At 38.4% G+C, this 12,798-nt stretch overlaps 1 protein-coding gene across 1 annotated transcript in view; it reads left to right on the forward strand.

Annotated features, from left to right (window-relative positions):
- NCOR1 (nuclear receptor corepressor 1) overlaps positions 1-12,798 on the forward strand; it is a 55,334-nt gene that overhangs the window by 10,694 nt on the left and 31,842 nt on the right. Inside the window, exons 2-10 of the mRNA XM_057371960.1 lie at positions 2,102-2,279; positions 3,600-3,739; positions 5,215-5,410; positions 6,382-6,564; positions 8,475-8,588; positions 9,898-9,954; positions 10,395-10,447; positions 11,170-11,236; positions 11,615-11,787. Coding sequence (XP_057227943.1) covers positions 2,172-2,279; positions 3,600-3,739; positions 5,215-5,410; positions 6,382-6,564; positions 8,475-8,588; positions 9,898-9,954; positions 10,395-10,447; positions 11,170-11,236; positions 11,615-11,787 — 1,091 coding nt within the window. The 5' untranslated portion in view covers positions 2,102-2,171. The remainder of the gene's footprint in view (positions 1-2,101; positions 2,280-3,599; positions 3,740-5,214; positions 5,411-6,381; positions 6,565-8,474; positions 8,589-9,897; positions 9,955-10,394; positions 10,448-11,169; positions 11,237-11,614; positions 11,788-12,798) is intronic.

Consider the following 12,798-nt stretch of genomic DNA (forward strand, 5'->3'; position numbering starts at 1 on the left):
GAATATGGAGAAAATAAGGAGCAGATGTAACTTGACAGAGAGGAAAGAGAAAGGACTTTGAATCRTGCAGTACCTGGCCTATATTTGTGTGTGATTTTCAAGGGCTTGCTCTCCTCATCTCCTCTGCTTCCCCAGATTCTTCAGATCTATGTGCATGAAGCTGCTGAGGGAGCACAGGTTGGGACATCAGCAATTCATCAAACTTAGATTTGTACCTTTGTAACCTAGAAGTGTTTGAGCATCTTTATACCATGGAGCCAGTTCATTTAGTGATGAATGTGCACCAGCCTGTGACAGGAGTTGTTATCACATCAGTAAACATTGGATTGAGCTGACAGCYATGTGCCATGGCTTTAATTCCTGTGGAAGTCTATGTAAAAAAGGAAAATCAGGGTTTTCCTTTTGCCTGGGGTTTAGGGGTATGTTGGAGTGCTCAGGCATAGCTCTCTGCTGGCTTTCTGACACTGCTCCTTGATTAAATGGAAATCATATGACTCAGACCCATTAGACCATCACATAGTAGGTGAAGCTGTACTCTAATGAATGCAGTGTGAATGATGAAGTATAATAAATGTTAATGGTGAAGAATTCTGTTAGAGCTTGTCACTTGGATATGAATTATAGGTACTATAATAGATAGATAGCTAYTATAAAGCATACTACTAGTGATCTGTAGTATTGCTTTGAAAGAGAAACTTGTTTTTTCTTTGATTTTTCATAGTTGGAAATCAGGTTTAAGAGGTAAATCTAAATCTGTCTCTTTATTCTGGTAGTCCAACATGTAAAGCTTTGTTTGATGGAGACTTAAGGGGGAAAAATCCCCCAACCAGAACATGAATGACAAAATATTTCAGATATGCTTTAAGATGTGTTTATATAGCTTGCTCTTTGCTGAGCTGGTTTTGTCTATTGACTGTTAATGGAAAATGCAGTTCAGAAGTATTGCTTTACAGGTGATGTTTGTGAAAGGCTGTGGATTAATGTGCTTTGAAATGTAGCCATTGAGGCAGGGATCAACAGTTACTTTATTTGAAGGTCTGATACATCTGCTGGGCTCTGGGCAACAGGTTGGGAATTTGCTTCACATGTGATAGAATTCTGTGTTTAATACATAGGCTCCCAGGATTACTTCTTTTGAGCTATCAGAGAAAAATATTTTCTGTTTAAAATGTATTTATGTCSTACTTCTTTGCTTAGAGCCATAATTTACCTGCTCAGAACCAGTGGGGTTGCAGGGTTTAATCATTTTATTTGGATCTTTAGCAGTTGAAACTATACCCAGTCTCAGGCACACTCAGACTTTGAGAGGGAAACTTGTCTGGATTTTTACAGTATTTAAAATCTTTCCCCAGTCAGTTTGCAGTTCAGTGTTTGCCCTTCATCTGCAGCTGGAGAATGCRGTGGAAGCAAAGTAGTGATTGACCATCAAGTAAGCAGGATTGTTTTAAGGCTTTGTAGTATATTCAGTTTCTGGCATCCTGTAGGAGCCCAACTATGCTGGCATTTGAAGCTGAGCTGGTTTTCTGCTTTGTGAGTGCCTTTTTTACCAAATGCTTCAGTTAAGCTGCTGTTGGATGGTGATGGCATTCAGGGCCTGACTAATACACTGGGATTTAATGAACTATAGGTGACATGGAGTGCAGCAGCCCTAAGACTACCTGAATCTGAAAGTTGGCAACAGTTCATGGTGTCCCAAAACTTTGAGGAAATAGAAGTGAACTTCATGTTGTGCTAAGGAAATTTCCTTAAATGCAGAGTCCAGCTATAGACTATTATAACCTCTTTAACATTTATTTAAAGTGACCTACTTTTCTTGTAAAATTCTCCTAACTCAGCTGGTAACTGGTAAAACAATGTACACCAAAAAAAGTGTATTCCGACARTATAATCCTCAAATTTTTGTGTAGACAATGCTGACACGTCTCATTCTGAGCCCATTTAAGACCCGTTAACATGTTTCAGACTGCAGTAACCTATTAAATAAATACATCAGGAAAAAGCTTTTACTGGTAATGGTTGTTTTGTTTAGGTGACTATGGCTGTAATGTATTGTGAGTACATCTGGTACTTCAGTGCTTATCAGCGATCTTTTTCCCTTTAGGCGGTTTCCTAGAAACATGATTGCTTGCTGGGCTTGATCTCACAGCTTTGTGGAGACTCCTTCCCTGATAATGTCAAGTTCAGGCTACCCTCCGAACCAAGGAGCTTTCAGCACGGAGCAGAGCCGGTACCCGCCCCACTCTGTGCAGTACACCTTCCCCAGCACCCGCCACCAGCAGGTAAGGGGGACACCCGAGAGCCTCGGCTCAGCCAGGCTGCAGTTCAGCTGGTTGCCCTGCCAAAAGGGGATTATTTTTGTTTTTTTAAACTAAGGTAGCACAACTTGGTCACATTTGAAAACACATCCTTGTGCCCTGCTGGGGAGATCTGCTGCCAGGCTTCTCAGATAAATATTTGCGGTTTCTTCTGTTTTGTTTTGCTCTCCTTGCACTACTTTTTTTTTTTTTTTGACAGAAAACTGAGTTTTATAATTCTGTATCTTTGCTACACTTTTATATTTATTAACATAAACTTCCTGGTTTTATCATTAGTGTCTCATGGTTTGAATAAATTCAGTAGGGATTGTGTTCCTAATTTTTTGTTGCAGTATTGGGCTAGAATCTCTGTAAGTTAAATGTGGCACTTGTCAAAACTGTGTGGCAGGCGGAGAATGTGTAAAAATGTGTGTTACACTGATTTTTTTCTGAAGCAGTTGTRTAGTGCTTCCAGCTGAGTTCTGCTGCCCAGAAAGGGAGTAAAGGATTTCTAAGGATATCCTACTTGGCCACTTTTGCCAAGCATTTATTCTGCCATCCTGTGCTCTGTGGTGTGAAGGACCAGCTGTTGGTTTTACAAAATTTCAGGTTTCCCTCATTTTAATGAAATTCTCCTCCTGCTGCAGATACTTTGGATGTTTTCCTCTACTTCCATGTTAACAAAAGGAAATTCAAAAATTGAAGCTTTCTGGCTTGCTCTATGTTTATTTTTAGATAATTTATGAAAACTAAATCTCTTGGGTAATGATCTATTACATGTCTTGTAGAGCTTCTCTTYGGTTTAGTACCAGCTGCATATAATTTTTTTAAGCAAGTGCTTGATGACACATATGTACAAATAAATATTCTTGTACTCACTTTGATTGTAAATTGTATCAATTGGAAGATCCATCTTGTGAGACTCTTAGTCCTGATTTCTAGTATCTGACATAAAAATGTCTTGATGTGGTAACAAAAGAAATTACCTCAAGGTTGCTCTCATTTTACCGCTTTGCAGTTGAACGTGCAAAACTGATTTTAAAGGATATTTTTTAAAGGATATTCATCTGCTGATGACTCAGTTGTGTTTGTTAGGAGTTGTTAATAAGTCAGGTGGAATTCCTAGTGTAAATATTTAGTCTCCTTAAAGTTCATTTAAATCTTAGAACTGCTGTTTGCAGATGTTATTTTTTGARCTGGAATTAGGCTTTGAAGATCTGGTGGAAATGATCATGATTGCTGAATGTTTTTGATCCTATCCCTCCCTACCTTTGCTCCTGCTAACACGAGAAGTGTTTCCCTCAGGAATTTGCCGTTCCCGATTATCGCTCGTCTCACCTGGAAGTCAGTCAGGCCACGCAGCTCCTGCAGCAGCAGCAGCAACAGCAGCAGCAGCTCCGGCGCAGGCCCTCCCTGCTCTCCGAGTTCCACCCCGGCTCTGACAGGTGAGGAGGCTGAGCTGGAAGGGTGAGAACACCAACCTTGTGCATGCAGCTGCTCTGGGGTTACCTCAGGACACAGGCAGTGGACAGCAGCAGTCAATCAGATGTTGGAGTTTACTCCCAGTTTGCCAGGATCTTTCTTCCCAGTGAAACAGGTCACTGCATGGGGGATGTTGAGGGATGTTCAGTGTGCATCATCATTGCTGGTACAATGAAAGAAAATTTTCATACMGTGTCAACCGTTCATTAAATGTTCTCTGAACATCAAATTTAGAGATTAAGAGCAGAATAATAATATTAACTGGATTGTAATAAGTTACCAGGAACGTGCTTCAGTTTAGAGGAGATATTAAAATACGATTTATGCTTTCAGTTCTGCTGGTGTCCAGTTGTAAGCAGTGTTCATGCCTGTAACAACCTCTTCTTTTCTTGCACTCATTGCTTGTATAAACCCTTTTTTTCCCTTGGACTSTTAGTGAATATATCTGCTAGGAACAACTTTACATGCAGGATTACTGCTGGAGGTTTATTTTGGCCATAACTGACCGATCTGGTTCTGAACAAATACCCATGATGAATGTTATGTAAATACTGGTCTGGCTTAAAATCTCATTAGGATATTCCCAGAAATAACTTGATGATAGTGAAATCTGGGGCTTCCATATTGCCTTCATCTTGTGTCAGCAGAATGTCAGTAAGGCTCTGTTTTAATGCTGAGAATCACAGCAGCTTTTAGAGTTCTCAAAATTGAGTTTATAGCAGTAGTAAATCACAGCCCCTCCACCCCCAGACTGTAAATTTGTAAAAGCTTATTTGGTAGTTCTGACAAAATKCAGGAAACTGCTGCTGTCATCTCTTCAGTGGCACTTCATAGGAAGATGTTGAAGCAYATGAGGGTCTTTTATGGACATCCTGTGCACTGCACTGTGAAACAGCAAGTGATAACTGGTTTTGACCATTTTTCAGAGAAAGAGGAGTCTTTAAATGACTCATGGATTGAATCAATGGCTGCTTCTGTCAAAGAGTAGCATTTTAGTGGAGTTCAAGTTCCAAACAGACTCATGGCTCATCTCAAGCATTCTGTTTATATTTAAAAATTATTTGACTGCAAAAATTAAATAATGGAGCTGTTGTGACCATCTTCAGTGGAATATAGTACTGTGTTTTTCTCGTGGATTTTTCTGTGTGCKTATAATTTGAATCAGAGCTTTGGTTTGAACAATGTCCTTGTAGCAGTGCTGAGTTTTTTTAAGGGTTTTTAATGATAGGACTGCCTTTAATTTAAGATTCAAGTTCTCTTTCTCTTTTCCAATRGATTTTAACTGTTGTATTTTTGAAGATCATGCTCAAAAACATTTATCTAATTTACTGTTTAGAAGGCGCTTCACTAAATTTCATTTCCTTTATAATTGAAAAGAGTTGAGGATTTTATTTGTATCAAAACGGTGTATTTTAAATAGTTTATCTCTTCTGTATAGGCCTCAGGAAAGGAGAACTGGATATGAACAGCAGTTTCATCCAGGTCCATCTCAGACAGATCATGATTCACTGGAATCTAARCGACCCCGTCTTGAACAAGTGTCTGATTCCCATTTCCAGCGTGTCAGTGCAGCCACTGTCTTGCCTTTAGTACATCCTCTKCAGGAAGGGTTGAGATCTGCAGATATTAAGAAGGTAAAGCCATTTTCTGTTAGAGTGTTGAAGGTCTAAGTTTCTGTGTTGCAGTGAGCTAATCAATGTTTTTCTGTTAGGTAATTTTTTTMTTTGTTTAGGTTCTTTATTTAATCCCAAAAATTTACACATTATCAGAAGCTGTGATCATGAGTCAGTGTTACTCTCTTTACAGTCTTACTCAAACACAGTAAATAGACTGGAATTCTGAATTACCACTACTCTCTTAAGTCACTCAAACCTCAGTTGTAAAATGATTATAGCATAGTGCATGAAATATTTCTGCTTTTCAATTGAAAGGTRCTGGCAAATGAATGCAAGTCCATTTTTTGCTGTAATTAACATWGGTACTGAATAGTCAAAGTACTTCCTTCCGCCCCCTTTTCCCTTTTAAGCATTTGAAATGAATCTGCTTATTTACATAACACTAATTATACTTGTCACTGTCTCATTTTGGCCAAATCTAGGGCAATCTACTTTGGGGTGGGTATTTTCTATTGTAGATACTGAATATTAGAGCTAAATTCAAGAGAACTGCACATTTATAACCACAACTGATTCCAAATGTGCTTTATCAGGCTGGTCATGATTATCTTCAAGAATATTCTCTTCAGTGTAGGTGCAGAATATAGAGGAGTGGCTCTCAAGTAACATTTCCTTTAAAAATGAAAGTTACTGTTTACATTTATGAAGATKTATTTTTRAAAGGSAGACATTTTGGTCTGATTTTGCTTTCAAGGTAAATACTGTAGTATGGTATTTCTTTTAAAGGTGGACTCTGAAATTRCAGTATTGTAAATAGGCTGACAGTTAATTCTAAAAGATGTAGAGCATTATTAAAACTTCAACTTGGCCTTTCAACASAGATTTAGATAGCTGGAAATTGTTGTTAATTCCTGGGTGTTTGGTCACTGAGCACTYATTTCCATGTTATGACTGATTTCTCTCAATCTCCCCCCATCTCCTCATGGAAGGACCCAGCTTTTGGAGGAAAGCATGAGGGACCATCTTCTCCAATTTCTGGTCAGCCTTGTGGGGAGGACCAAAATGCTTCACCTTCCAAGCTGTCAAAGGAAGAATTGATACAGAGCATGGACCGTGTAGATCGTGAAATTGCGAAAGTGGAACAGCAAATYCTGAAACTGAAGAAAAAGCAAGTAAGCACAGCAGACACTGCTCTTGTTTTCTGCCAGTGAAAAAGGTGTGGARAAACTTCATTTGCTGGTGGTGAATTTTTTGATTACATGAACCAGATGAAGAAGTTAAAAAGGAAAGGTTATGTGTTTGATGTTATTTTAAACAAGTTAGACATGACATATTTTTAAGCATTTTTGAACGTAGGAGAAAGCCACATAGGAGCAGCAGCAGTAGATGGGTTTATATTTGAAACTGCTGTGAAACAAGGGCACTGTGACTGTAATTTCAGCTTCAGAGCTGCCTGCTGGCTGAGGGGAGGATCATCTTTCTTCTTTCACAGTCTGTGCAAGGGGAGAACCCCTTGCATGCATCTCCAAAACCAGAGCTTGTTCAAAAGTCTCTGGATTATCTGCTTTCCCAAGGGCAAGAGATCCCAACATCTGGAGCTAAGGTCAGCCTTGGTGGCAAGTGCAGCAGAAGGGGTGAGAATAAACACAGAGAGCAGAGAAATAAAGGAGGAAATACCACTTTTTTTTGTTTTCTATATGCTCCTGCTATGCTTTGCATCAGAGAACTGCRCTGTGGCCATTGGAAGCAAAGGAAATGTTTGCTGGCAGAAGTTGTTGCTTTCCCAGTAGCTGCTGTGGCCAAGTAATCCCACCCTTCAATCGAGGCATCTGTTAGTCATTGACAAAAACAAAGTCCTTGTTTCCTTTTCCTTTTCTGACTTCCAAAGATCCAGATAGAAAAAGTGCCAGCTTTACTCTTTTTCAGTTGGAACTCTGGAGGAAATGAGTTACACTGTAGGATTTGTTAACTTGTAGGTCCAGGATAGCAAATGCACAGCTCTCAGGAGCTGTGTGTTTTTATGGTCTGGAAGCATTTAATTACGTCTGAATTTTCATGACCTGTAAAGTGACCTCCAGCAGAAAAACAAAAAAGGATGTCACTGAGTACCTGTTYGTGTGTTAATGATGCTTATCTCTGTTCACTTTTCCACAAAATCAGCAAGTACTGTTCGTCTCAGCTGTGAAGGTTCATTTGTCCTCATTTGTATGTGATTTGACTTGCAAAAGACTAAGAAGTTGCTGTTGCAATAATTGAGCCCATTTCATAGGGCATTCTGCTAAAATTTTAGGGTTTGAATTCTTGCACAGCAATGGAGCACATTCCAGCCAGAACTGAAAGGCAGGATGGATCCCTGGTGTCAGAATCTTTGCTATATGCTTGTGGCAGGCATGGGTGAAGGATATTTAAAAAATGAAGATGTCACTGAACCAGATTTATTTGATGTGAAAGTAAATCACAGCAGTGTAGTAGCTAGGAGAGGATTACAGGGTGGGGTTTTTTTTGGCTTTTGGTATTTTTTTTTGGTTGTTTGTTATTGTAAGAGTCTTGGAACTTTAATGCATGTGGAGTGGTTTATTTTTGCTGTGAAGTACCTTTAGAATGATGTTCTCTGCGGAGTGTTAGAAGGACTTTTGTACCTTTTGAAATCGTAAGACATCAGTAATGGTGACACTTGAACATCTACAGTGCAGAAAGGCAACTCTGCGGTTTATTTCCTCTGTGAAGAGGTTTGATGTAACTGTTCTCCAAAGGTGATACTTTTGTTTAAAGCTAATAAAATAAATAAATAAAAAGTTTAATAATAATAAATTACAAAGTGACAGTGTCTTTAACTGTCAAGCTGAAACAAGTCTGATTCAAGGCAGGTGAGTCTTGTAAACAGATAATTTGGGTTACCAATAGTAGATRAAATAGTCTTGTTATTGTCCTTGTGGGCATTAAAACAATTTCATTCATTCCTTGTCAGTGAAAAGGCGAAATAAGAGGCAGTGCTGACTGATCAGCTGCGTATTTTATCTCTGGTGACTAATTACTGGTGGGGGGAACATGGATGGCTGATTTTCTTTCTTTGGTCTCTTAGCAACAACTTGAAGAAGAAGCTGCTAAGCCTCCCGAGCCAGAGAGGCCGGTGTCCCCTCCTCCCGTGGAACAGAAGCACCGCAGTATTGTCCAGATTATTTACGATGAGAATCGGGTGAGTGTCCCCTGCACCTCCCTGAGGTGGCTCTCACTGACCCCAGTGCTGACATTCCTTAGATCTTCATTTACTTCCATGGGGCAAATTTTGCTTCTGTTTTAGTGATTTGCCCATCCCTCTTTTACTATTCATGTGCTTCTTTAAATGAAAGGCACTTGCATGACATTTTTATTCTTGATCACAGAATCTTCATTGTGTCATGTAAGCAGTTTAGGGAAACAGAGCTGTGGGTCTYATCCTTAGACCCTTGTGCTGAGATACACAGATAATAGATATATATAAACATACACACACATCTATATCTTTTTAAGTGTGTGATATGAAAAATGCCGCAGAAATTTATCTTGAATTATCTCTTCCTCACATGAGCTGACAAACTTGGCTTAAGACTCTACTTTTAAATGAGCTGAAGGGAACAAACTGCATATTCTGTAGGATTTTGTGCCTTCTTTAAAAACTCTTAACTTCTGGCATTTAACATTTGTATAAATGAACAGATGCAAAGTAGTAATRTATTGGTGGATTATGAGCTTGTGTTGTTTAAGTGGTGAGAAAAGTCCAGGAGCTCAGTAATGTTGCCAACAGTAATAGCAAAAATGCTTCCTGCCTCTTTTCACATGGTAGTTTGAGATTAGGGAGTCAGATATCTGGGGGTTTTGAAAGTATTGTGATCTTCTGTGAGAGTGGTATATGTTTGTTTGATTTCCCAATTTTACTCTGTAGTTTAGAGGAACAGCAGGCTTCTATTAAAATACACTATTTTTTTTAATTTGAGGAGGTAAAAAAACGGTGCAAAACAATATTAGACTTTATACAGTAGAACTGTGTGCCAAGCATTCCATGCAAGGAAGGGTCAGAATTACTTTGTGGTCTTCACTCACTGCAAATGAAAGACCTTTGACACACTTTGTGTGTTTATATATGCATGGATTCACACTTCCAGGTTTGTCAGTTGGAGAATTTTAGCCTCTTAATTCCATTTTTCAAAGGTAATTATACTTTATTTTACTGGACACCTTTCTTCCTCTTTATAATTATTTGCTGTATTATGAAATGTRTGGGTTTTTTCAGCTGCAGAGGTTTCTGCTTTTATGCTCTCTCAGCTTCCAGACTTGGAGATCAGAGCTGCAACTGCACAATTCAAGTACAGGTTTCTTTATTTGCTGAGGCAACATTGCAGAAGTAGGTTAAGAAGGATCTCATGTGGTCAGGCAGGGGTTTAGCAGAGAACATAGAGTTCAGATCCACATTTGACATGAACTTCAGAGGATTTACTCTGATTATACCAAAAAAATCTTATTTGCAGAAAAAAGCAGAAGAAGCTCACAAGATTTTTGAAGGTCTTGGTCCAAAAGTTGAATTGGTAAGTTGTGGAATTCTGTTTTTTCTCTTTCATTCTATTGTCTGTGATGCTAATTGCTTTAATTCTGTTGTGCTGAGCAGCTGCAGTTCTGTGATTATGTATAGAAGGAATGTGTGTTAAAATGCACTGGTGAATTGGGGCTTGAGTGAGTGCATTGGCCACATAAGTGTGATTTTTGAAATATATTGGAATCTATTTGAGRGAACAGTTTGAAGTATGAAAAAATGAAGTACTGTTGCATATGTAACTAGTTATAATTTAATTTTAAGTAATAAAATCTATGCTTTTTGCTGAATATCTTATAGTCCCTTCAGCTCTGCTGCATCTCAGATTGAGTGCAGTGTTGTCAGAATACTAAAATATTGTTAAATGTGTTGCTTACACTTGAAGTTCCATGCACTGCAAAGTGCTAAGTGTTCCTTTCTCATCCAAAATTGCAGCCACTTTACAACCAACCATCAGACACCAAGGTCTACCATGAAAACATCAAAACGTGAGTGCTTTAATATCCTGTTCATTGTGCTATTCAGAGGGTCTGGGCTTAAACATTCACTCACATTTTTCATTGCTGTCATTTCCTAATAGGATGTGTGAGTTTTAACCATAATTGAAAGCTTCCAGTSCATGTAACTTTCTGATTTCTTTGTTGTAAAACAGTTCTGCAAGACATTATGTGTGCTGAAGGCAGAGGGAAACCATGACTTTCCACCTTCATTTAAAGAAAAAATACATCATAAAACTTAAGTTGGYCATCCTTTAAAAACTTTTAAAAAGTGACTCTTGCTCCACTCAATCAAAGAGATTCATATAGCAGTTCCAAAGTACTTATTTCTTGAATRATATATTGGAAAACTCTTAACTTTAGGGCTGAATTGCAAAGACTTTCTTCCCCTCTAAAAGCATAATCACTTAAACCAAATTTTCTCATTTTAGCATATTATCTCTCTTGTGATAAAGGAGAGCACTGCATTGAAGTTTGAACCTTTTGTGTCTCGATTGCTTATTCCAGCCATCTTCAAGAATCTTTCTCTGAAAAAATACTGTATTAGATGATTTAGGTATCTAGACTTCAATGGAAATTTTCCCTACTTTTTACACTGAAACTGTTGCTCATTATAAAGATCTGGCATTTAGGATTGAGATGGGTTCTGTTGAGTAATTTTGAAGCACTTGATTTTTATGTAGTTCACTTTTTCCCGTAATTTTGTTTTCCAGAAACCAGGTGATGAGGAAAAAGCTGATCCTATTCTTTAAAAGAAGGAACCATGCAAGAAAACAACGGGTAAGACCACCATGATTTTCTAAAAGGAGCATGTGGCTGGTTTTCTCTTTGGACCCCTGTCTTGCATTCCCAAATGTGTTGATTAGAAAAATAAGACTTAAAGCTAAACCAAGTCATACTGGAAGATGAGATATTTCTGGAAAGCAGTAATGACGATTACTGAATACCATTGGGATCAGTGAAGCAAAGAAATAGTATAGAATATTCAAAATCTACTTCCTCACCTACTCTGTGCTGGAAATTTGGTGTAAGTCATCTTCAACATGGAAGGAACTGGAGCAGGAAAAATCTGTGCTTTCTGGGAGCCTGCCCATGTGATCTGTACTAATCACTTGGTKAATTTTGCCTAGTTCAAGGTGTGCTTTTGGAATTTAACAGGAACAGAAAATCTGTCAACGTTATGATCAGCTGATGGAGGCATGGGAGAAGAAAGTAGACAGAATAGAAAATAATCCACGCAGGAAAGCCAAGGAGAGCAAAACCCGGGAGTACTATGAGAAACAATTTCCAGAAATCAGGAAGCAGAGAGAGCAGCAAGAAAGATTCCAAAGGTATTACTTKGAAATGTTCCCACAAAACATCTCTTCAGTCTTCATTTTAAAATTATTCATGATAAAATTGGTTCATTTTAATGGTTGAGTTTTATGTTCATCACTTTATTCCTTTAAAAAGAACAGTAGTCAAAGAGCATAAAGGGAAATGTTCTTCCATTTGTTCACTGTGTTTCCATGGCATTGAGCTCAAGTTTCACTTCACATCCTAAGGATCTCCATGGCTTTTTCTATCCACTGTAGTAGTGGCCTCTTTGCTATCCCTCCCCTCCAGCTGTGCCAGCTGTGCCAGCCTCATCCCTTGGTGTCCTCTCAAGCTGCTGTGGTGATGTCCACATGGTTCCTTTCCTATCTGCCTTTTTAGATCTGCCACCAAACTCCATATTTTCCAAAAGAAACRCTGAAAAAGGGCCAGTTAGCAAAAGCTCGTTAAGTTGTGGTGTCAGTGAGATGAGAGTTAAGCTGCTCAAAAATGGATTTGTGGAGTTCATCTGAAGATAATTGGAGCCTGTTCATTTTGGTCTAACACCCTAAATTATAGTGGTATTTTTCTGTCACTGGGTGTGTGTGTTACTCCTGTGTTTCATGATCTCTGTATTCATTAGCCCCCACACTCAAAAACCATTTATCTTCTTAATTAACAATTTGACTGATCTTTTATTGTACTTGCCGGGTAATTTTATTCCAGACGTTTTTGCATTTTAAAATATTCAAGGTGTAACAATTAAGTCTCTATTATTTAATTTTAATCTATCAGACATTTTTTAGATGGAAAACACAAGGAGTCTTAAAAGCAGTGAAGTGTAATTCATTTGAGAGTTCACCTTGCAGTGCTGTAGGTAGAYAGGATTTAAATTAGAATTAGGTCAAGTTTGATTCAGTTGTGTTGAAATCTGTTTATCTGATGTTGGAAATCATTTCAATACACCTTTGAGAGTTCAAGGCCCATAAAGATTTAATCTCATCTCTGGTAACCATCTGTCTACATCACCTTATCTCATAAAACATGGG

This window comes from Malurus melanocephalus, unplaced genomic scaffold (genome assembly GCF_030028575.1).
Source record: "Malurus melanocephalus ecotype Western Australia unplaced genomic scaffold, MMel_1.1 scaffold_162, whole genome shotgun sequence".
Classification (NCBI taxonomy): Eukaryota; Metazoa; Chordata; class Aves; order Passeriformes; family Maluridae; genus Malurus; species Malurus melanocephalus.